The 20181-nt window shown below is 40.9% G+C and overlaps 3 protein-coding genes across 3 annotated transcripts; 1 reads left to right on the plus strand and 2 right to left on the minus strand.

The window, feature by feature from the left end:
• Positions 1–34: 34 nt before the first annotated feature.
• Positions 35–6508, minus strand: timm17b (translocase of inner mitochondrial membrane 17 homolog B (yeast)). Its single transcript, XM_004070948.5, has 6 exons — positions 6451–6508; positions 4698–4797; positions 4554–4617; positions 4267–4395; positions 4076–4186; positions 35–2119 (listed from the first exon to the last, which is right to left on the minus strand). Exons 1-6 carry the CDS (start codon positions 6474–6476, stop codon positions 2070–2072), a joined length of 480 nt encoding a protein of 159 aa, XP_004070996.1. The 5' UTR covers positions 6477–6508; the 3' UTR covers positions 35–2069.
• On the plus strand, positions 6445–11789 carry pqbp1 (polyglutamine binding protein 1). The gene is made up of 7 exons (XM_004070850.4): positions 6445–6585; positions 7571–7637; positions 7718–7829; positions 7954–8054; positions 10516–10710; positions 10788–10845; positions 11447–11789. Exons 2-7 carry the CDS (start codon positions 7571–7573, stop codon positions 11595–11597), a joined length of 684 nt encoding a protein of 227 aa, XP_004070898.1. The 5' UTR covers positions 6445–6585; the 3' UTR covers positions 11598–11789.
• On the minus strand, positions 11790–19600 carry gpkow (G patch domain and KOW motifs). The gene is made up of 11 exons (XM_004070849.5): positions 19372–19600; positions 19022–19191; positions 17312–17457; positions 16014–16120; positions 14214–14418; positions 13992–14124; positions 13650–13827; positions 13446–13566; positions 13093–13162; positions 12150–12235; positions 11790–12061 (listed from the first exon to the last, which is right to left on the minus strand). Exons 1-11 carry the CDS (start codon positions 19563–19565, stop codon positions 11933–11935), a joined length of 1539 nt encoding a protein of 512 aa, XP_004070897.1. The 5' UTR covers positions 19566–19600; the 3' UTR covers positions 11790–11932.
• Positions 19601–20181: the final 581 nt, after the last annotated feature.

Raw genomic sequence — 20181 nt, forward strand, 5'->3', positions numbered from 1 at the left:
GAACAAGTTTTAACAACAAAAAATAATAACACACTTCTTTTAAGATCTTTTAACTTTATTGTTTTATATAAACCTCTACAGAAATAAATATCTTTCAATCTTAAATATATTGATTTGCAATAAAATGCCTCTCTAAACAATCCTTGACCATGAAACCTCATACAATGTGTGCTGGAAGAGTTTCTGATCGTAACCCTTGTACTATCCTCGGCACTTTAACGTTGGGAGTTGGGTCATCTAGACCAGTGTTTTTCAACCTTTTTTGAGCCACGGCACACTTTAACCTTGACAAAAATCCCGCGGCACACCAGCATCCCAAAAAAAAAAAAAAAAAAAAAAGCAGAAACTCATAGTCTGTTTTGATCTACAGCCCCCCCCCCCCCCCCCCCCCCCGGCAATCTGACGTGCATTTTTGTGATAATTGTGGCAGAAAAAGCTGGAAGTTGCAGATGTTTTTCTAAAAGATGTAATAAAAGTTAAGTTACATACAAACTGTATGTTCGTTGTGTTTTCAAGACGCTGTCCCTTTAAGCCAATGCATCATGGGAGATGTAGTGTGAAAACTGCGAGAAAACGGCAGAAAGACTCGCGTCTCTGAGCTTCATGGTTTTGTTCACTTGTTCCACGGTCTGATACCGGATTCTGTGGAAAGTTACACCGCTAAAGACGAGCTTTAGCTGGTGTTTTTGTCGGAACTGACTGAGTTATGAGCTAAATTGGAACAAGGAAGTGGAGACTTTAACCACTTCTGATTGGTCAGACTGATGACATGTGATTAAGCCTTCAAGAATGATTGGTGGAGTCGTGGAGACAGTAAAAGCTGCGGGACTTTTCCTTACACAGTTATAGCTGCAGCTATTTCGCGTTACCGTCATTCTTATCAAAATGTCTTTAATAGAATCAAATAAACACAACGAAAAAAGTATTTTATGATCGTTTATATTCCTAACTACTCAGTGTTTTATCAGGACCTGTTTGGATGAACAAAGAGCTGATTTCCTGGAGATGGTTAATGTTTTTAGATCAGTTAATGAGGGCAATTTTCCACGGCACACTTGACCATCTCCCACGGCACACTAGTGTGCCGCGGCACACTGGTTGAAAAACACTGATCTAGACCCACTAGACAGTGCACTGAACCTTTTTTTCTCAAATGATTTGTGATCTTCACTGGTGTCCATGGATTACATGAAATCTTTCCACCTTTATCCACCTTTGTCATGGTAGGGAGAACACGTCAATGTAAGGGTGGGCTCATCTAAGATAGCACAAGGGTTAAGTAGTGCTGATCTACTTCATAAATTCACCAGCAGTTAAAGTGAAAATAGCCGACAGAAATAACTCAAGCTGAGATGAGATTTTGGTCATTTATGAAATCATAAAACGGTAATATTGGTAAAAGACTCATAAATGCAAACGTGGGGAAATGATTGAAGAGGAAAATCCTGACAGCAAAGAATGAAAAAAGGATCGGCTGATCCTCCTGGAGCTTGAAATATTTACTAAAGCTGAGCGTTTAGGAATGACAAATTTGGTGCTTCCCTGATTAAAAAGACGATGGTGCAAACTCTGCACATTTTCCTTCATAAATCAGCAAATGTTACTGCATAAATAAAAGAACTGAGATTCTGCCTGTTAACAATTGAGCTTTAGAGGCCCAAACACTTTAGTTTGGATGAAAAGCAAACAGCTGCTGCCTCTAGAAGATCTTTACTAAACAAACAACGTGGCAGACAGATGCTCCCAGTTCATTCTCAATAATAAAGCTATTTTTTATATATATTTTCCTTTCACTATAAATAATTCATTTAGCGTTACACATTTAACCCCAATGGACCACAGAAATAACAAGAACACATCACATAAGACAACATTGCATACAGTTTGTGATGGTGAAAGCAAACAGGCTTTCTCCTCACACGTGAACATCCATCCTTAAAACATTTACAAGAAAATTCTCCCTGAGGTGCGCAAACAAAAGTGCAACTACCCATGTTCACTGCAGAGGTCAACGTCTTCATCCTGTGATCATCTTGATAGCAGCAGTCGGGCCTCTTTGAAATCTGCCGCTAAACGTTCTTTGGAGGAAGCTGGCTGGGGTCATCTGTGAAGGGCATCGCTGGAGGAGAGAAGATCAACTTTTAGTCATAACACCCCAGAGCTGTGCAGTGTGGGATTTTTGATCACCGCGGTGATGAACCAGCAGGGGGCGCGGTGTCGCGGTTAACCGCAGCCCCCCCATCCCCACCACCACCAAACAACAAATTCCCCAGCGGCCGCGTTGCAAATGAATAAAATTACAACGCAGTATTCTTTATCAACAAATAACAGTCACAACTAACTACTACCTATCTAACTAATGAACTAACTATGTAGGTGTTGTAGAATGACTGTGTGTGTGTGTGTCAGCGCGCCGTGTGTGTAGAAGGAAGGAGCGCACAAGTGTTTTGGGGGTGTGTGTTGATTCTTCTGCAGCGGACCGCTCTAGAGCTGCACGGGAGTTTCACCTGTGCTCTCTGGTACAGACATCTTCTCAGAATATTATATATTGCCCAGTAATAAACAGACTGCAGACACTTTGTCACCTTTCCTGTAGCCATGAAGCCTGACACCCATGAAGAACGCGGGGCGGGAGGCTCCGCCTTTGTTTATACGGACACGTAACTTTGCGCTGCACAAAATAGTTCCCAAACAAAACATGTAGTGATATTCATCCCACTCTAACAGTGCGCGTTCATGTTTGGTGTTACAGAGTGAAGGAGAACAGTAATAAACCCCCCCCAACACAAAATCCTCCGGCGGGCGGCCGTGTCTCGCACTCAAGAAAGCACAAAGCTTGTAATGGAAATGAATACAATGGAAATGAATAATGAGAACTAAATTTGTAAATTTGTCGTATTTCCTCGCGAGACAGAAACTTCTGTTGTAGAATGAGGATGTGTGTGTGCTGCTGAAACCACGCGTGTGTGTCTAAGAAGAGGGAGCGCGTGCAGCGCTGAGGGGAGAGGCGCGGCGCAGGGAGTGAAGGAGAGAACAGTAATAAAAGGTTTCCCCCAGAAACCCTTGAAGTCTGAACACAGGAATAGCAGAAAAAGTAAATTATCAGCAAAGATGAATGTGTTTAATGTGTTTATTAATGTTCCAATCACGCACCATATGCACAACTTAAAAGAAAAAAGAAAACCGTGCGGTGATGCGGTTGTCGTCACACCCCTATAACACCGTCTAACTTTAGAAAAGTTTCATCCACCCCGTTCTGTTCAACGAAAAAGAGGCTAAGGGGGGCGGCTCCTTGCCATGCATGTCTCCACAATGAGATGAATTCACGACTGTCTGCGAGCGAAACATGGGCAAACCTGTACGGGGCACATAGGTGGCCTGCAAGAAACAACAAGGTCGTAGAATGCTCTGAGCAAGAATGTTCATGCACAGTTTTTTCACGGACACGCTGCGAATGACAAATCGGAGTGAACGCTTAAACAATGTGTGTGCGCTCCTTGCGTGCAGCCTGACTAACGTCCTACAGGCAATTCCACATCGCAGGTGTGCAGCATTTGAGTCAGTGTGCACAACCTGCTAATGAATAGAGTGTGGTGTAAGCCAGTCATACGTCACTATCCTTAGAAATACTTCACAAATACAAACTTACCAAACGCATGACAACTGTACATTGCATTTTTAGTGACGTTCCATTAGGTACGAGACTGAAGGGAAACTAAAAGACACATCTGCTCCCCTCAAGGTGCAGCTGATTGTCTCTACGACCCTCCACAGCCCCGAACAAACCAAAAACCAGCATATGACTAAGGATTAACCAAAAAATTCCAGTTTGCAGCCTTCATTTTGCCCTCATCGTGTTTTTTTAACAATGCAAATCACATTTTGCTGATGTAATTTCCCTGGTGTCTTCTGCATTTGCCGCGAAAAAAACTTCAATAGTGTGAATAGGTAACAATAACTAAATGTATACACCAAAGAAAAAGTCAACCTGATTTATATTACTGTAGAATACAAATATGATTTTCAAAAACTCATTTTTGGAAGAATAAAACCACCATTCAAGAGTTTCACTCACGGTTCTGAAACTGCTGTGCAGTGTATCTGGTTAGCAGGATCCCAAAACCCTCGATGAGAGCGAGCAATATTCCTCCCATCATGGCAGAGCCCACCATGGTCAACGGTCCGCCTGAGGAAAGACACCCTGTCCGCTCAATTCCACCAAACACTACGACCCGCTGAGAGTGTGCGGCCCAGACTCGCTCTTACTGCGTGCTGCTAGAACGGCTCCGGTCAGGGCCCCGCTGGTGATGGAGTTCCACGGGTCTTCTTTCCCTCTCAGACGGACCAGACCACAGTCGATCGTGGAGAAGAGCCCCCCCCACACTGCAAAGCTGCCTGCAAAAATGTTCAGGGGAGTGTGAAAAACAAAAACAAGAAGAGAACAGCTCTTATGGCATCTAGGTATAATTTTTCCAATAAAGAGATGAACAGCAAATGACATTGTGGTGAAGCCAGGAAACCTTTTGTTATTAATAAGAGCAAAATCTCCTCACCTCCAATCTGCGGCGCTCTTATTCTCACTGCATTGGCGCTTCCTTTTAGCCTGTGTGCAACACCCTGAAAGGTCAGACTGCTGTTAATTATTATCCTCACAAAACAGGCGCATCAGAGCCAACAGACTTGTGGTTTTAACTCACGGCGGGGGCGTTTCGAAACCCCTTGACTGCTTGGAACACCCCTCCACCAATTGCACCCATAGTAAACGCCCCCCCACAGTCATCCACAATCCTCCAGGGGCTGCAGGAAAGAAGTCAGATCATGAAAAATTACGGACACAGAGGAAAAAAATTGCAGATTGACTCATCAGGATCTGAATGAACCAAAATTAGGCCAAGAAGTTAAAGGTGTAGAACTGAAACAAATAACCTTTTTATTAATTTCTTAGGAAAGCTATCAACGATCCGGCATACTTTCCAGCTTCCACAAGAATTCATCTTTGGATTATATTAACTCCAAATCCCAATTTTAGCTGCAGTATATTATTAAACGACAGATGCAGACATTATTTAAGGTCACACTGAACCTGCATTTTCTTTAACAGCTTTAAAACACTTGTTTAAATAATTAGTCATTGGATTAAGACAGCAAAACAGCAACATATTATTGTTCTTTCTGGTGGCTTACTGCTGCAGGAGGCTCAAATGTTCAAAACAAACAAAGATCTAAATGAGAAGACACAGGCTTTTTCATGCTAACTCTTCTATTTATTCTACTTTGTCACGAGTCAAATGATAAATTAAAGGATTTTCCTCTGATTCTTTTGTCTTATAAACTTAGGGGGTTCTCTCCATTCAGATTTACTCTCTAAAGGCAAAATAATGGATCACAGATCCACAGTGTTTTCTTCTGACACAAGGGGAGTGAATTCTGACTTCCTTTAAGTTCAAAACTAGGAATAACCACAAAGCAGGAACAGATCAGAGAGAAACTGATTAGATCAGAACAGAGAAGAGCCAGAGGTGGCAGAGCTTGTAGCTGCGAGGGGGAAAAAAGGAGGCAGAAGGGAGCGGCGTGGGGCAGCAAGCAGACGGAGCGGCGTGGGGCAGCAAGCAGACGGAGCAGGAGCAGACCAAAAAGAGAAACAAATGATTCTGTCTCCATGTTTTTACTCTGATTGGTTTGTGTGTCTTCCTTTTGTAGACGGTGGGGGATCTTTCTGTTAATCCCTCCAAAAACTCTGAACTCAGAAGTAAATGGGTTAACCATAACAACTATCTAATATCTATAATCAGTTAAATTCAGAAGTGTTATTATCAATCTGGATTATCAATGACTCAATGACAAGCATGTCAGCATTTTGATGAGTTGGGGCAGCTTTAGAGGAGATCTGTGTGCCTGAAGCCCTAGAAGTGTCGACTTTACTGAATTCTAATAAACAATCATCCATCTATGAAATAGTAGACAATGTTAATGATTATTCTTTAAAATGTCTGAAAGTTGTTGAGAGATTTAAACTGCATTTAGGATTTATAGAATAAATGTAACTGTGATCTTAATTGCTATTAAATACCATTATATTCTGTGATATATAAAACATCCATTTCTGCACAAGGATATAAATTGGATGTTTCGGCTTGAAAAACAATAAACAAGCTTACTACCAATTAATTAAAAATGTCACAAAATATGTAACATTTGTTCGCAATATGTTTTAAGCTAATTTAAAGCACTAACAGTAAATGTTGTCGTTTTTCCATAAATTGTAGAAATAATATATTTTATAACCTGCGAAATGTTAGAATTCTAGTTGAAATTAGATTACTTCTCGGTGGTGGACGCGAAACTATTCAACCTGGTCAGGTTTCGTTCAACAAGAGGGCAAAATTGCATAAAAGCCAAAGGACAAACTAATATGTTTAGGTTTTATTCGACAAAAAAAGATAATCTCACCAAGGTTCACGCGCAAACTCCTCCATCTTTCGTGTCGTCTTTTAAGCGCAGTGACGTCATAATCAGGCGCCGGCTCATCGTTCGTTGTGGTGGTCTGTTGATTTTAACGATTGAAATAGTCGTTTTTAAGAACAGGTACAGACTTTCCCCCCTCTTTGTTATTTATATAAACGCTTACTTGGTTAATTGAGTTTCTTATTATAGTTAGGAACTTCAAAATGACGGGATTTTGATTTATTTTAACCGCAGCTGTGAGTTGAGTTCAGAAAAACGGGCCTGGATCATGTTTTCGTGCAGATTATTTTAGCTCTTGAAATATTGTTTCTTTGCTAATTATCGATATTTTAAAACTGACTGAGCTACACTAACCTCAATATTTAAAAGACAAAAAAAACTTAACGTTTGAGAGTTTTAATCAATCGCTCCATAGTAGAACCAGAACCATCGAAATAACTTTCAGAAAAGTCCTGTTTCATTTTTTGAGCTGCTTTGAAATTGAGACAGTTTTGTGTGTGTGTGTGTGCGCGCGCGTGCGTGCGTGTTTAAATTTCGCACCTTATCATAAAATTTTCCTCCAGAGAATTTGTTTAGAAACAGTGAAGAATGGATTTGTTTGCTTCAAATACCTTATCTATACAGGTGCTCTGAATGTACACATCTGTACATCTGGATTTGGTCATAGAACATGTTTAATTTCAGAATTTGGGGTAATGGGTGTCTCTTATGTTGTTGCTTTTATGGGTTAGTTTGAAACGAAACAGTTCTGCCAAATTAAAGCCAAATCAGTTATTTAATTAATTGATTTTTCTATAAAAGTAATATTTTGTATTTGTCAGGTTAAATAAAACATTTTCTTTGCTTTTAAAGCCAGAAGTTGAATTTTATTGATTTAAAGTTCAAGTTTTGCTTTATTTAAATCACTAGTTAGGCAAAAATGTTTGTGAACGAACATAATTAGTTTTGGAATGGAACCTTTATTTTTTTTTAAAAAGAATTTATATTTAATCAAAATTTCTGCAATCCTAACTCCTGTACACAATCGGTGAATTCGTATGTAATCAACTGAAGAATTTGTCAGCATTTGCATCATCATTTAATCCTAACTCCTCTGTGCTTGCAGATGCCTCTACCTCCAGCCCTGCTGGCCCGTTTGGCCAAGAGAGGAATAGTTAAACCTTCAGATCAAGGTAGTATTCTACATCCTCACAGAGCTTACTTTCTGCTTTTTTTCTGAGCTTAAAACGACTTTTTCTCCTCAACAAAACAGAGATAGAGGAGGAGATCATCGCTGAAGATTATGATGACAACAATGTTGACTATGAAGCCACTCGGTTAGAAAATCTTCCCCCAAATTGGTACAAAGTGTTTGACTCGACGTGGTACGTAGAAACGAAGTCGATCAGCTGCGCTGCTGTGTTTGAGTATGATCACTGCGTGTCATTGATCTACCATTGAAATGAAAAGCAATTGCAGCTAAAGTTATTTGTTTTCTTCATTTCCCAGCGGTCTTCCTTATTACTGGAACATTGAGTCCGATCTGGTTTCCTGGCTTTCCCCAAATGATCCGTCAGCGGTTATAATGAAAGCTGCCAAAAAAGCAAAAGGTAAGAATTTGGTAAAGTAGATGACTTTGCTCTGCTTTCATTAAAAATTGTTTTACAGAGTTCATAAAATGTCCAAAATATTGGATTTTTACTTTTTGACAAGGGTATGAGGAAACAAAAAAAGAACATGAAGAGCATGAATGTGTAATAAACTCTCATATAGCTAAAGTTTATCCATCTTTATATTCAAACTTTGTTTGTCATGCTACTCAGATAATGATTGTTTTCTAAAACCTCAAAGATGTGGATTTCCTTTTGATTTTTATATTATTTTTATATTATATATATTATATTTACCGTAAATTCCGGGTTATAAAGCGCACCCGATCACAAGCCGCACCCACCTATTTTAACGTGCTTAAATATTTTTGTACATACACAAGCTGCATCAGTATACAAGCCGCTGCCTCAACAAAGCGCATCCTGACTACCAGAGTGTGCATGGCTCATTACCACACTGTGGGCAGGTACTGGCCTTGTCTCAAGCTCATGTATCTAATTACACCCACATCTGAAACGGCATGGACCTCTATTCTGTTCACAAGTTCCTCAGTTATGGGTTTTTTTATTTTTTTTAACTTATTGACAAACTAGGTATCATACATAAAATTACAAACAGTAACCATATAATCAACATTACATCCCTCAGTTATGATGAGGAAATTTATATCCGCGATCCCCCATTTCCCATGAGTCTTAGGGGCTAAAGGCGGGGCCAACGCCCGGCTCGCCACACTGTTGTTCGTGTTTAAGAATGAGCAAGGAGCAGCAGTGCATGGAGGGGTGAAAAGGAACAGCTCTCCTTCCACTTGTGTCGCGGCAGCGTTATGGTACTAACGGGGCTGGTTAAAAAACATCAGTAAAATAGCGCGCGCCTCAGCGCGGCGCGTTCGTCAGAAGCTTCCTCTCACAACAAACACTTGTTGCTCCGCGGACGCCTCTGCGCTCCGCGCTCGCCAAGCAGGCTCCTTGTCTCCCCTTCCTATCCGAAAAGCTCACACGGCGGCTGTGAGCTTTTCAATGCAAAATTCCGCTCAGTCAGAAACCGTAAAAACGACCAAATGGATTTGTGTTTCCAGTCGTGTCCCGACAAAATAAAGGCTGATGTTATTCACACATATTTACGTGCAGCCAGCCGAGTCACTATGACTCAGAGGTAAATACACTTCTGAGCATGCGCTGTTCTCTCCGTCACGCAGCTGACCGGCATTTCCATTTACTGATGGGGGATTTTTTCACGCTGCTTTTAACGATTGCTTTTAACTTGAAAGCTTCATCATATTGTAGCGGCGATCAAGTGCACGTTGGGTCTAATGGCACCAAAGGATTCTGGGATGCGGCCGGGCATGCGTGTTTCTTTTTGTTGAACCATGACTGAAGTGTCTAAGACCTGAAGTGACCTCCATGCTGTTTGGCTGCTCAGAGGTGTGTTAAAAAAAAAATGACTTGTGCTTGGTGGTGGATGGTGCACACAAAACCATTAACCGATCCCGAATGTACATACATGGCGGCCGCCAATCAAATCCATAAATTAGCCGCGTCACAGAAGAAGCCGCAGGGCTGTGAGCGCAGGAAAAAAGTAGCAGCTTGTAGTCCGGAAATTACGGTATATTATATTTATTATATTTATTTTTATATTATTATTATTGTTTTATGCACACTTTTGTTGCTGTCCTCAAAATTCTAGAGTTTTAGAAGAAGCAGCAGAAACACATAACAGAACTGGACTAGTGCTAAAATACTTTGATGATTCTCTTATATTTTTGCTATTGTTGAAATTGAAGCAAGAAGTAGACCAAAATAACTGTCACTGAATTATCTCCTTAAACAATGAAATTAATGCTAATATTTCTTTAATGTACCTGTTGGGGAATTAGTGGTTCTTATCACGCCTGACACTCTCTAACAGTCTGTATAGCTTTAAAAACCACACAGGTGAAAATTGATGTTAGTTTCTCATTTAAGAATCTGAGATGTCGCCCTCTACTGTCTGTTAGAGAGAATGCAGCATAAAAAACAAAGAATGGTTTTCCCTTTATTATAACGTACCTGGAGGCAACATCCATCTTTTATGCATTTGTTTTTTTTATTTTGATTTGCAGAAGCATTCAGCTCTGTAGTTTTGTGGTTCTCAGCCTTCCATCATTAAAGGTTTTAGAGGTTTTAAATGTTGGCTTTTTTATTATTTTTTTGGTTGGTTAAATTTTTTTTGATAAGGTGAAACTTTTATAAGCATTTAGAAGTATTAAAGCCTGAGTTAATCCATAAAGTTATTGATGTTAAAGACAAGGACATATTGTGCAGACTCTGTTGCACATTTCCAGTCTCGGACTTTTAAAGTTTAATTTCAGGTGTGTTAAAATAACCAGAATTAATCATAAATAAGATTATTTTTAGAACCCGGTTTGCATTTGAAATTAAAATATGATTCCTTCAACACTGCTTTTTTTTTGGTTTTTAGATGGAGGAGAGGAAAGGGTTGAGAAGCCATCATTTGAGAAGCCCGACAGAGAACGAGAGCGCGACAGGGAGAGAGACAGAGATCGAGAGCGTGACCGAGACCGGGACAGAGACAGAGAGAGGGACGATGCAAGAGACCGGGACAGAAGACGGCAAAGAAAAGACGACATCGCGCCGTACAGCAAGAACAAACGAGGTTGTTAATTTCTATTTTCCTTCAGAGTTGTCCCGGGTGATTCTTCATCTTACGTGAAAATGGTTTGTTTTCTTCAGGAAGAAAAGATGACGAGATGGACCCCATGGATCCCAGTGCTTATTCTGACGCTCCAAGGTAGAAGAAAGCAAATTATTTTCTTTAACTTGAGAGCTGAAAGTTAGAATTATGAGAGATAAAGTGAAGCAAAGCATCAGTCACAGAAAATGTCAGTCTTTGGGTCAACCTGGAAAAATTTTTTTTACCGTAATTCCCTTAATGCAGGATTTTACGTAATCCTTCCACAAAAATGTTCAGTCATTTTTCTAAAGGACTGTTAGTGCGATCCAAAAATAGAAATCCCACACCTCAAGGCTGTTCCTCCATCAGAACTTTGTTTAGCTCTGATTTAATGAGATGCAGGTTAGAAACTTGCTGACAGTGCAGATATGTCAGTCGATATCGTGAAGCTAATTGCAGCAGAGGGATCACTACCGCTTTGAGGCAACATTTTTATTCCAACTTCACACACTTCTTTTTTAAAAAAGATTTATTTTGAAAAGCCAATTATTGTAGGATAATGCTTTTATATTTTCCCTGATGGCAAAATATATTTTTTGGAGAGGTTTAAAGTGTTTAGATTTTTCCTTAAAGGTACAATAGTTTATGGAGAAAGTAGAATCCATTTCTGTCATTTTGATGATTTTTTTAAAAAACTGAATTCATTCATTGTCCTTAGGGGGTCGTGGTCCAGTGGTCTCCCCAAGCGAAATGAAGCAAAGACGGGTGCCGACACCACCGCAGCCGGACCCTTGTTCCAGCAGCGGCCGTATCCTAGCCCTGGAGCCGTGCTCCGGGCCAACGCGGCCAACCAGCAACCCAAGGAGTGAGCAGGATCCCCGTCAGGACAGCAGCTCGTGCAGACGTGCTTTGGTTTCCGTTTTTGTGGTGACGGGTCTCGCTTTAGACGTGTTCTGAGTGTCCCAAGCATCCTCACGTCAAAACTTGTAAATATGTTTTTACACCTGCAGATGAGTTTGTTTCCTCTAGAATTAATGAACATAATAAATTTGACAAAAGAATCTGGGTTTTTCTCTGTTTATTGATTTTTATTGCACCTGTACAAATACACATCTGAGGTTTTTTTTATTTAAAAAAGCTTTAAATGCATGTCAGAACACAAGTTTCACAATGATACAGGATGAAACGAGGAGAGAAGAAACTCTTACTGGTCTTCTGCTCCCACATAGTGACAAATGAAGTCATAATCCAGCGTGAACAGCTTTTCCTCGTATCGGTTGAGCTGCACTGTGGCCTTGCACTTGTTTTTGTCTCTCTGAAGAATCCGGCCGACCTGAATGAAGGCGTACAGCGATTAGTGACAGTCCATCGCAGGCAAGCGGGACTGTGTGCTGCAGGGAAAACCCAAAACCTGTGCTCACCTGCCCCCTGTGCTCACCCAGGACAACCATCACAGAGTCGCCATCGCTTTTGGGGATGATGGTTTCCAGCATGTCCTGCTTCACATCTGCCACATGGAGGACAAACGCGTTCATGACCAGAGAGATTTGCAGCCATGGTTGCCATGGCAGCAACCAAGACAAAAATGATCACCTAGTCACCAAGCATCATCAGACCCTTTGTATTTCTTGATTCAAATTGTGAATCAGGAAAAAGATCAAATTTAATCCGTAGAAAAAACACTGTAAACAAAGAGCTCTCAGCAGCAGGAGGGGGGTGGGGTAGCTCCATCCCAATGGTCCCGTCCACAACTCGGGTGAATATCTAATGGACTACTGTCGCTCTACACAAACTATGTCCAAGAAAACGACACTGATTTTTACGTTTGGGCTAACAACGACATAATCCTAATTATAAAACCACTGGGAACGCTTTGAAAATAGATCAAAAGATGATCGGAGTGGGATTTTAAACCTGTTGCAAGTTGGAACCACATAATCTACATTTTCATCACCTAAACATTTAGAAGTACTGTAACATTTAAAAGTGTAAAAGAAAAGTAAAAGAATTTCTAAACAAAATCAACTTAAATCCGTGTTTTGACGCTAAAGAGGTCCATAAAGTTTGTCAGCTCAGCATTTATCCTTGATCATCTAGGAGAGCGCAGGTCAGAGGTCAAACAGTAAATACATTTTCACTGAAGAGAAAGCTTCTTTTCATAAAACTTACACCTACAATGTGAGCATGTTTGGAGAATATTCCAGGGAAAACCTGAAACTCCTCCTATCTTCTCCTGAATCTGACCTTTTTTCTCAGAAAAGCTTTTCAGGAAAGTGAGTTCATGTGTTATCGGAGCTTCTTCTGCGAGCAAACCTGTTCAGTAAAAAGATGTAGGCCGACATGGACAGAGCCTAGAAGACTCACCATCTAACAGTCTGCCCTCCTCCGTTCGACACACGCAGGTGAATGGCGTCAGGACATCCTCTACTTGCATCTACAGGAAAGTGAGATTGACAGGAGTCAGACTTTTTTTTCTTTGTTTACAGACAAATGTGCAAAAGTTGAGATGACAACACAAACAGCCATCACTGGCTCTGATCTTTAAAGGGAGGATTTTTGAAAGTAAAACAGATTTATCTAGCAGGTTTTCGGAAACTTTTTTCCTATTCTGAAGGTACAACAGTAACAGATGATTTTCTGCTAACATTGATACACATAGAGGCTTTTAATTTGATAGTACCAGCTGACTTGACAGACAGACACTGTGATTTTAGTACCTTGGAGTTGTAAAACCTTCCCCCTTTAAAAGCTTTGTCTATAAAGCGAACTTTGAGGTCCCTCTGGAGCCAGGAGGGGGGCGCCGCTGCTTGTCTGGCTTCTTTCACAGGAGGCTTATCTCTACATTGGAAACAGGGAGACTCATCCTCTGGTTTATGTCCTAAAGCAGTAGAACTTTGTGGTTCTAGTTCATGGACCTGTACCTGTCCTGGTTGGACTCCTTGTGTTTCCTCTTCCTTTCTTCCTTTGGTTCGTCTTTTTCTGAAGCTCTGCTTTTCTCCTTGTTGCTCCTCCTCTCCTTCTCTTCCTGCCTCTGCCGTTCCTTCTCCTTTTCTCTTTCTTTCTCCTTTTCCTTCTCCTTGTGTGCTTTACTGAGGCGACCTGTTGCAAGGAAGCAAATAAAAGAAAGAACACATTGTCTGATCCTTTTGTGCTTTATTCTGCCCACATGAATAAAGGAAAAGTCTTGGAACAATAGTTCTGCGTTTGACCATTTATTTAGGCGATTAGGAGAAAAATCCATGCAGCTGAGAAAGGACACTCACTGATGTCTTTGCTGTATTTGTCGTATTCTTTTCGTCCGACCAGTCTCACGCCGTGTTGGCTGAGTGTCACAGTCTTGCCCCCGACGGCGAGCTTCACAACCACTCGAGCGTTGTCTGCATCGACGCCTTCAATCTGCCGCGTCAGGGAAAGTCAGAGCGGTTGGTGTAAAGGAAAAACATAATTGCTTAAGGGTGGCAGTGACGTGGAATGCTGAACTCCACCTTGCCATAGAGATCTTTGTGTGCTCCAGACTCCACCAGCACACAACCTCCAGGACCCATCACTAGCTCCTCCTCCTTTCCCGGCTCGTCTCCGGGTTTCGGCGGACGCTGATTCCGGTTGGGTTCCAGATCTTTTATGGCCGAGCGATCCGCTCCGAGGCCCAGGCCTTTCGGGCGGAGCTGGTGTTCGATTGGCTTCACGTCTCTGAAGCAGACAGAGAAAATCAGCCTTCGATCAACAACAGACTGAAGGTTAAACAGATGAAAAACTGAATCAAAAACCTGAGGTTTGATGACAAAATTAAACTCAACTATATGATGCAGCAAGCCGAAGATTTGATCATGTTAAAACTTGCTTTCTGTTGTCTTTCTTATTGTAATTTCATACGTTGCATCTGATATCCAATTTATTACAGAAGGCAAAAAGTGTATCAACAATTTAGTAGTTTTTTTCTTCCTTCTTCTCATTTTGCTAAAAAGCTTCAGACATTCCAAAAAGGTCAAAGACATTTCTTGGGCCCGCTGGGAAAGTCAAAATGTTATCAAGTCAAGGAAAAATATCGTATCACTTTGCATGAAGAAAAGTGTCTAACTCTAACTAGAAGCTGCTGAGGAGCTGAGCAGAAACGGATGCTTGAATGCTGAAGCCCAGAAACGTACAGCAGCTCACTTTTCCTCCTTCCACAAAGTTCTGCTTTGAAACCTCCGTGTTCTCCGTCTCCTCCCCAGCTCCGGCGGGCGTGAGGAGCGACTCAATGAAAACACCCGAAATCCCAAACAATGAGAGGAAGTGACGACCCAATTAACAAATAATGTCTCCTCCGGCTATCTTTGCAAACATCTAACACCACATTGGTCCAGCTTAACAGCTTACGGGGAAGCTCGGCCGACCTACTTATTTTTAGCACACGGCTTAAAGTTTGCATTGGTGCAAACGCGTGGGGATGTGTAACCTGCTGAGCCAGCAAGATGTCAAAATATGATGAAGATAAGGTTCTCCGAGCAGTCACCAAAACGATCATTTTAAGAGAATTCTGAGTTAAAACAACATTCTGCATGCGTCAAATGTTTCAAAGCATTTCTCTGTTCAAATAGTTCAAGACAGACGCGCTACAGGCAGACTAACCACGGGTAAAATGATATGAGCATCTCAATAAATCAACAAAGAGATCTTTTTTTTCTTGAAATAACTCGTTTTCCAATCAAATGTATGCATACATTTTAATTAATTGTATTTCTACTTAAAAATTGTAAGTGTTTTTTTCTTTTTACATGTATGAAGGCTGGTTCGATGGGCTAGTTAGGTGCAGGACTGGGACATGTTCGATTCCCAGAGGGAGCGATGAGCTTTATCCAGTGCGAGTCCTTGGGTAAAAGCACTTTTTTGGGTTAATGCCAAAAATATGTTTAAAAAGCAATTTAACCTGCTGTTTGTGCATTAAACAACATTTCAGATATTTTGGAGATCTTTTTGTGTTTCTTTGTACTAGAGTTGGTGATGGCACCGTTGTTACGGAGAAGAGTTCACATTGGCACTTCATGTCATCAATGTCACTGACCCCTGGTCTAGATTATGGAATTTTGCTGGATAATGAGGAAAAACTGGGAGAACAGGACTTCCTTAAACACTAGGAAGGATGTGATGTTCTCCATTGATCTATAAAAGCTTTGAACTGAGAAAGAATGAGAACATGTGGTATTCAAATCACTTTTAGTCATAAATTAAGATAAAATAATCTACGAATGACATCATTCCGAAAGTCTATGTTAGATCAGGGGGTAAAGCCAGCCGTCACTTACTGTTTAAAGGTGCGCCCAATGCCTTCACTTTTCTTCCAACCCATCCCTTTGAGCATGGCCAGTCCGTAAGCCTCCACTGGAACGCTTTCATAGTCTGCCTCTGTAGACTTAAAAACAACAAAGCTGGAAATGTTTACCAAAATAACGAGCAAGGAAGATCTAAATGGGAGGTTTGTGTACTGCTCAAGGTTTAAAGATGGCGGCTGATGGAGGGAGGCAGGCTGTAACGTCCGTGTCACTCAGCCTTTTGGTTTCGGGGACTCGACGCCGGCTGACTGAAGCCGCGCCGATCTCTGCAGCGCTCCCACTCATCGCTGTCCCCACTCAAGGCTTTCCTCACAGATTGACTGGGAGATCTCTCTCATTCAGGAGGCCGCATTAAAAAAGAGCTGCGGGGCTCATGACCCCCATGATCTGCCGCTCACACGATGGAGCAAGACATGGGATGACAGTGAAGAGACGTGCCAGGCCTCTGATTAAAGGAAGCAGAAGGAGATCTGACTGGCTGCCTGCGTGTATCTGGGTGGGGGCAGATAAAGCAGCGTTGCCAGTCTCCCACAGAGGCCTGCCCGGACAAAGTCATCTGTAGTCTTGCACGCCACGCGAATGCTACATACTCAGCACTTTCACACACACTCAAATTTCAGCATAAAGTCTACTGCGCCAGACATTTCGTGCCATCAAGCATTTTCATGTCTGACTTTAAACAGCTGACTGGCAGATTCTTTGAGGACGGTCACATCACATCGTTTTAGCACTTTAAGGAAGCATTAAAGTGGACTTGTGACATTTTTCACATGAAGGAGGGCATATATTGAGAAAATAAGGTTCAAAATGACATCTCTGAGTATTTCTTTATTCAAATCGTTGTGAATCAGGAGCAGATGAAAAAATATGCTGGCAGGGCCACAAGCTCCCCGCTTCATCCCCTCAGTTATGGGGAAAGGAAGGGGGGGCGGGGTTGCTCTGTGCCATTGGTCCCGACTACAACTCGGACGCAAATTCTGAATTAACTCCTGCTGCTCTGCATAAGCTATGTCCTGGAAAACTACAGGTTTTTCAAAAACTGCATCATCACGTGGGAAAGCTTTTACAATAGATCAAAATATGATCGGACTAGGACTTCAAGCTTTTAGGTTGTTCATCCAGTTTAATATGCATTCCTTAACTTATAGTGGGCAATTTAAATCTTTGTTCTAGTCGAAGGACTTGTTTAATCATTCATACGATGGAAATGCGGTCAAAGAATTAATGATTCCTTTATGGAAAACACACAAAAGGTCATGAAATACACTTACGGATTCAGGACGTAGCCCCACATTTATTAGGTCTCCATCCTCGAAGCCCTCTGGCACTTTGTTTTGCATCAACAGAGGGATGGAAAGGTTCAGGTTTTTTTCTGATTCAGACCCATTCTGCCACTGCTCCAGCTGCCTCCGGGAATCTGAGACATGAGAGAGCTGATGAGTCTTTATATTTCTTTATTAATTAAAGTTTAGATATAGAAGCACTGCAAATAAGTAGGTGCAGCTTTGACATTAAACCAGGACCTTTCAACTGTAAACTTGGAGAGGTTAAAGGCAACAAAAGTGATCAACAAAAGGTCCCCACATTCGTTAAAGATTTTAAGCACAAATATATCCTTTATTCAGTGAGTTTTTTCAGGTATTTGAGGAAGAAATTTGTCTTTTTTTTTTGGTTTTATTGAACAACAAAGTAAATTAACTTTTGATGCAAACATTTTAAGAATTCTTTAGTCATTTACTCATTTGTAAGTAATTAGTACACATCTAGAAATGTGACACTGAAGTCTTTTATCTGAAAAATTGCCTTTGAAAATGTTGTCACTATAGGATCCTTATAATGCCCTATATTAGAAAGAAAAAGAGGCTTCAATTGAGTATACAAGATTTGATTTAGCCTGAGAATGTAGGCATTAATTAGCACCCTTGGCTCACAGCGACAAGGCTCTGGTTCAAATCCCGGGTGGAGTTTGCATGTTTTCCTTGTACCGGAGTAGGTTTTCTCCGGCTTCCTCCAGCAGTCCACTTAAAAGATCCCTTAAGAGTGAGTGTGTGGCCCTGTGACGAACTGGCGACCTGTCCAGGGTGTACACTGCTGTCACCCATCAGTAGCTGGGACAGGCTCCAGCAACCCTATCCCCCGAGGGGGATTCAGTAGGTTTAGAGAATGAATGGATGGAATGTCTGATAATTTTAGGTCAGTTAAACAAACCTTTTTTTTTTGTTTTTTGTTTTTAAAAGGAGGATTTATTCACTACGACGGAGTATTAGGTCCTTATTTTACATATGAAACTCCGCTGACACTGAACCTCGGAAAGCCGCCTTTACTGACAATAATCTGATTTTGAGTCGCCAAAGGTTCAGAATCTTTGTTTTAAACCTATAATAATCCGAAAATAAAGCTTCACAAAAGGCTCCACATCTTTCATCTTCAAGCGATGATCCGATAAACGGACAACTTCGGTGTCTTCTCCTTGTTAATCTATGACTTTTTCTCGTAAATTTACGAGATAAAATGTCGTAATTTTAATTTTTTTTTTTTTTTTGGTGGCCCTAAAACTCCGTCGTCATTTACTGTATTCAGAAAACAACAGATACAGTTTCTGAGGATGAGAACACAAGAAATACTTGGGGCTCGGGATGTCATACTGGGAATAAAAACAAAGCAGACTGGTCCAATCACGTGATATGACCAGTGTGTGCCTGTCTGTAGAGGATGATACCTCAGGTTTCTATGGCAACAGAGGTGGGTCCAGGGCATCATAAAACCATGGTGAACTTTGTAAAAAAAATAACACATCATCTACATTTTGATCCATTAAGATTAAGTAATAGACGCATCTGTCAATTTATTATGCTAAGAACATCCTTTACCCTAAATTAGACCTTTCACTTTCCTAGAAGAGCTTTATAGAAACATTTAGAGTAAACATCTCCATGATAGGAACTAAATAAAGGGATGACATTTAAAGCTTTAATGATTACCTTCAATAAGTTCTTTGACAGCCTGGGACTCCACAGAGTCGCTGTCTTGGCCTTTTTCTTGAGCTTTACCGTCATCTTCCGTGTTCTGGCCCGCTCGGTCGGGCTTGTGCCAGCGGTTCTTTTGGATCAGAGGGATGATGAGCTCTTTGGGTTTCTCCGTTTGTTTTGAGCTGAAGGACACAAAAAAATGAAAATAACCAGAAGACAGCACAACTTAAAAACACGCGCTCTCCTGTTTAAATAAAGAAGAAACAAACACAGAGCGTATATGTTAAATTAAAGACATTTTACTCATAGATTCGGAAACGCAAATGCTACGTTGATGCTAGGCGTTATTAGCATTAGCTTACCTTTGTAATTCCTTTTCGTGAATCCCGGTCAAGTAATCTTTTTCTTCTTTCTTCTTCGACTCCTCCGCGCTGGGGGTTTTAAATTTGTTAACTGTTTTTGTGAACCCAAATGACACCATCGATGTTTTCTTCTGGCCCTTGTCCTCAAATGGGACAGATTTAAAAGCCGCTGTTCCTTCTCCCTGAGCCGCCATGACTGCTTTTGAAGATCCACGCTGAAGCGGTGTATTGTGGGAGTTGTAGTGTTGGTCATCGCCCTCAAGCGTTTCTTTTGTTTTTCTGACTACATTGCCCATCAAGCATCAAAGCGTAAAGTTACATAGCTTATATTTAGCTGTTTAAAGTAATGACAAAAATCAATTAAACTAATGTAAAAGTGATTTAATAAATGATATTACATACAAAAAACCATAAAGAGTAAAAACATTTTACTAATACAAAAACATTCAGCATATTTTGCTTGTGTTTTAGATGCTTAAATTAAAAAAAGAAAGTTAAAAAAGTAATCTAGACCTTTAGATCAAGTTGTTTGACACTCATTTCTGACCCCTTGAACACAAACTAGTAAACAATGTTTGATCAATCTAACCAGTTTGATTGATTCATTTTATAATCTAAAGTCCCAACTCCAATCATCTTTTGATCTATTGTAAACGCATTCCCAGTGATCTTTTATTTATGGTGATGCCATTTTGGGGAATTTTAAAAAAATCTGTGTCGTTTTCTAGGCTATAGGTTCTGCAGAGCTGCAGTATTTAATCAGAAATTCGCCTATGACTTGTGACTTGTAGATGGGAATGTTGGAGCAGG

Source organism: Oryzias latipes, chromosome 7 (assembly GCF_053564925.1).
Source record: "Oryzias latipes strain Hd-rR chromosome 7, Olatipes_Hd-rR_3.1".
Taxonomy (NCBI): Eukaryota; Metazoa; Chordata; class Actinopteri; order Beloniformes; family Adrianichthyidae; genus Oryzias; species Oryzias latipes.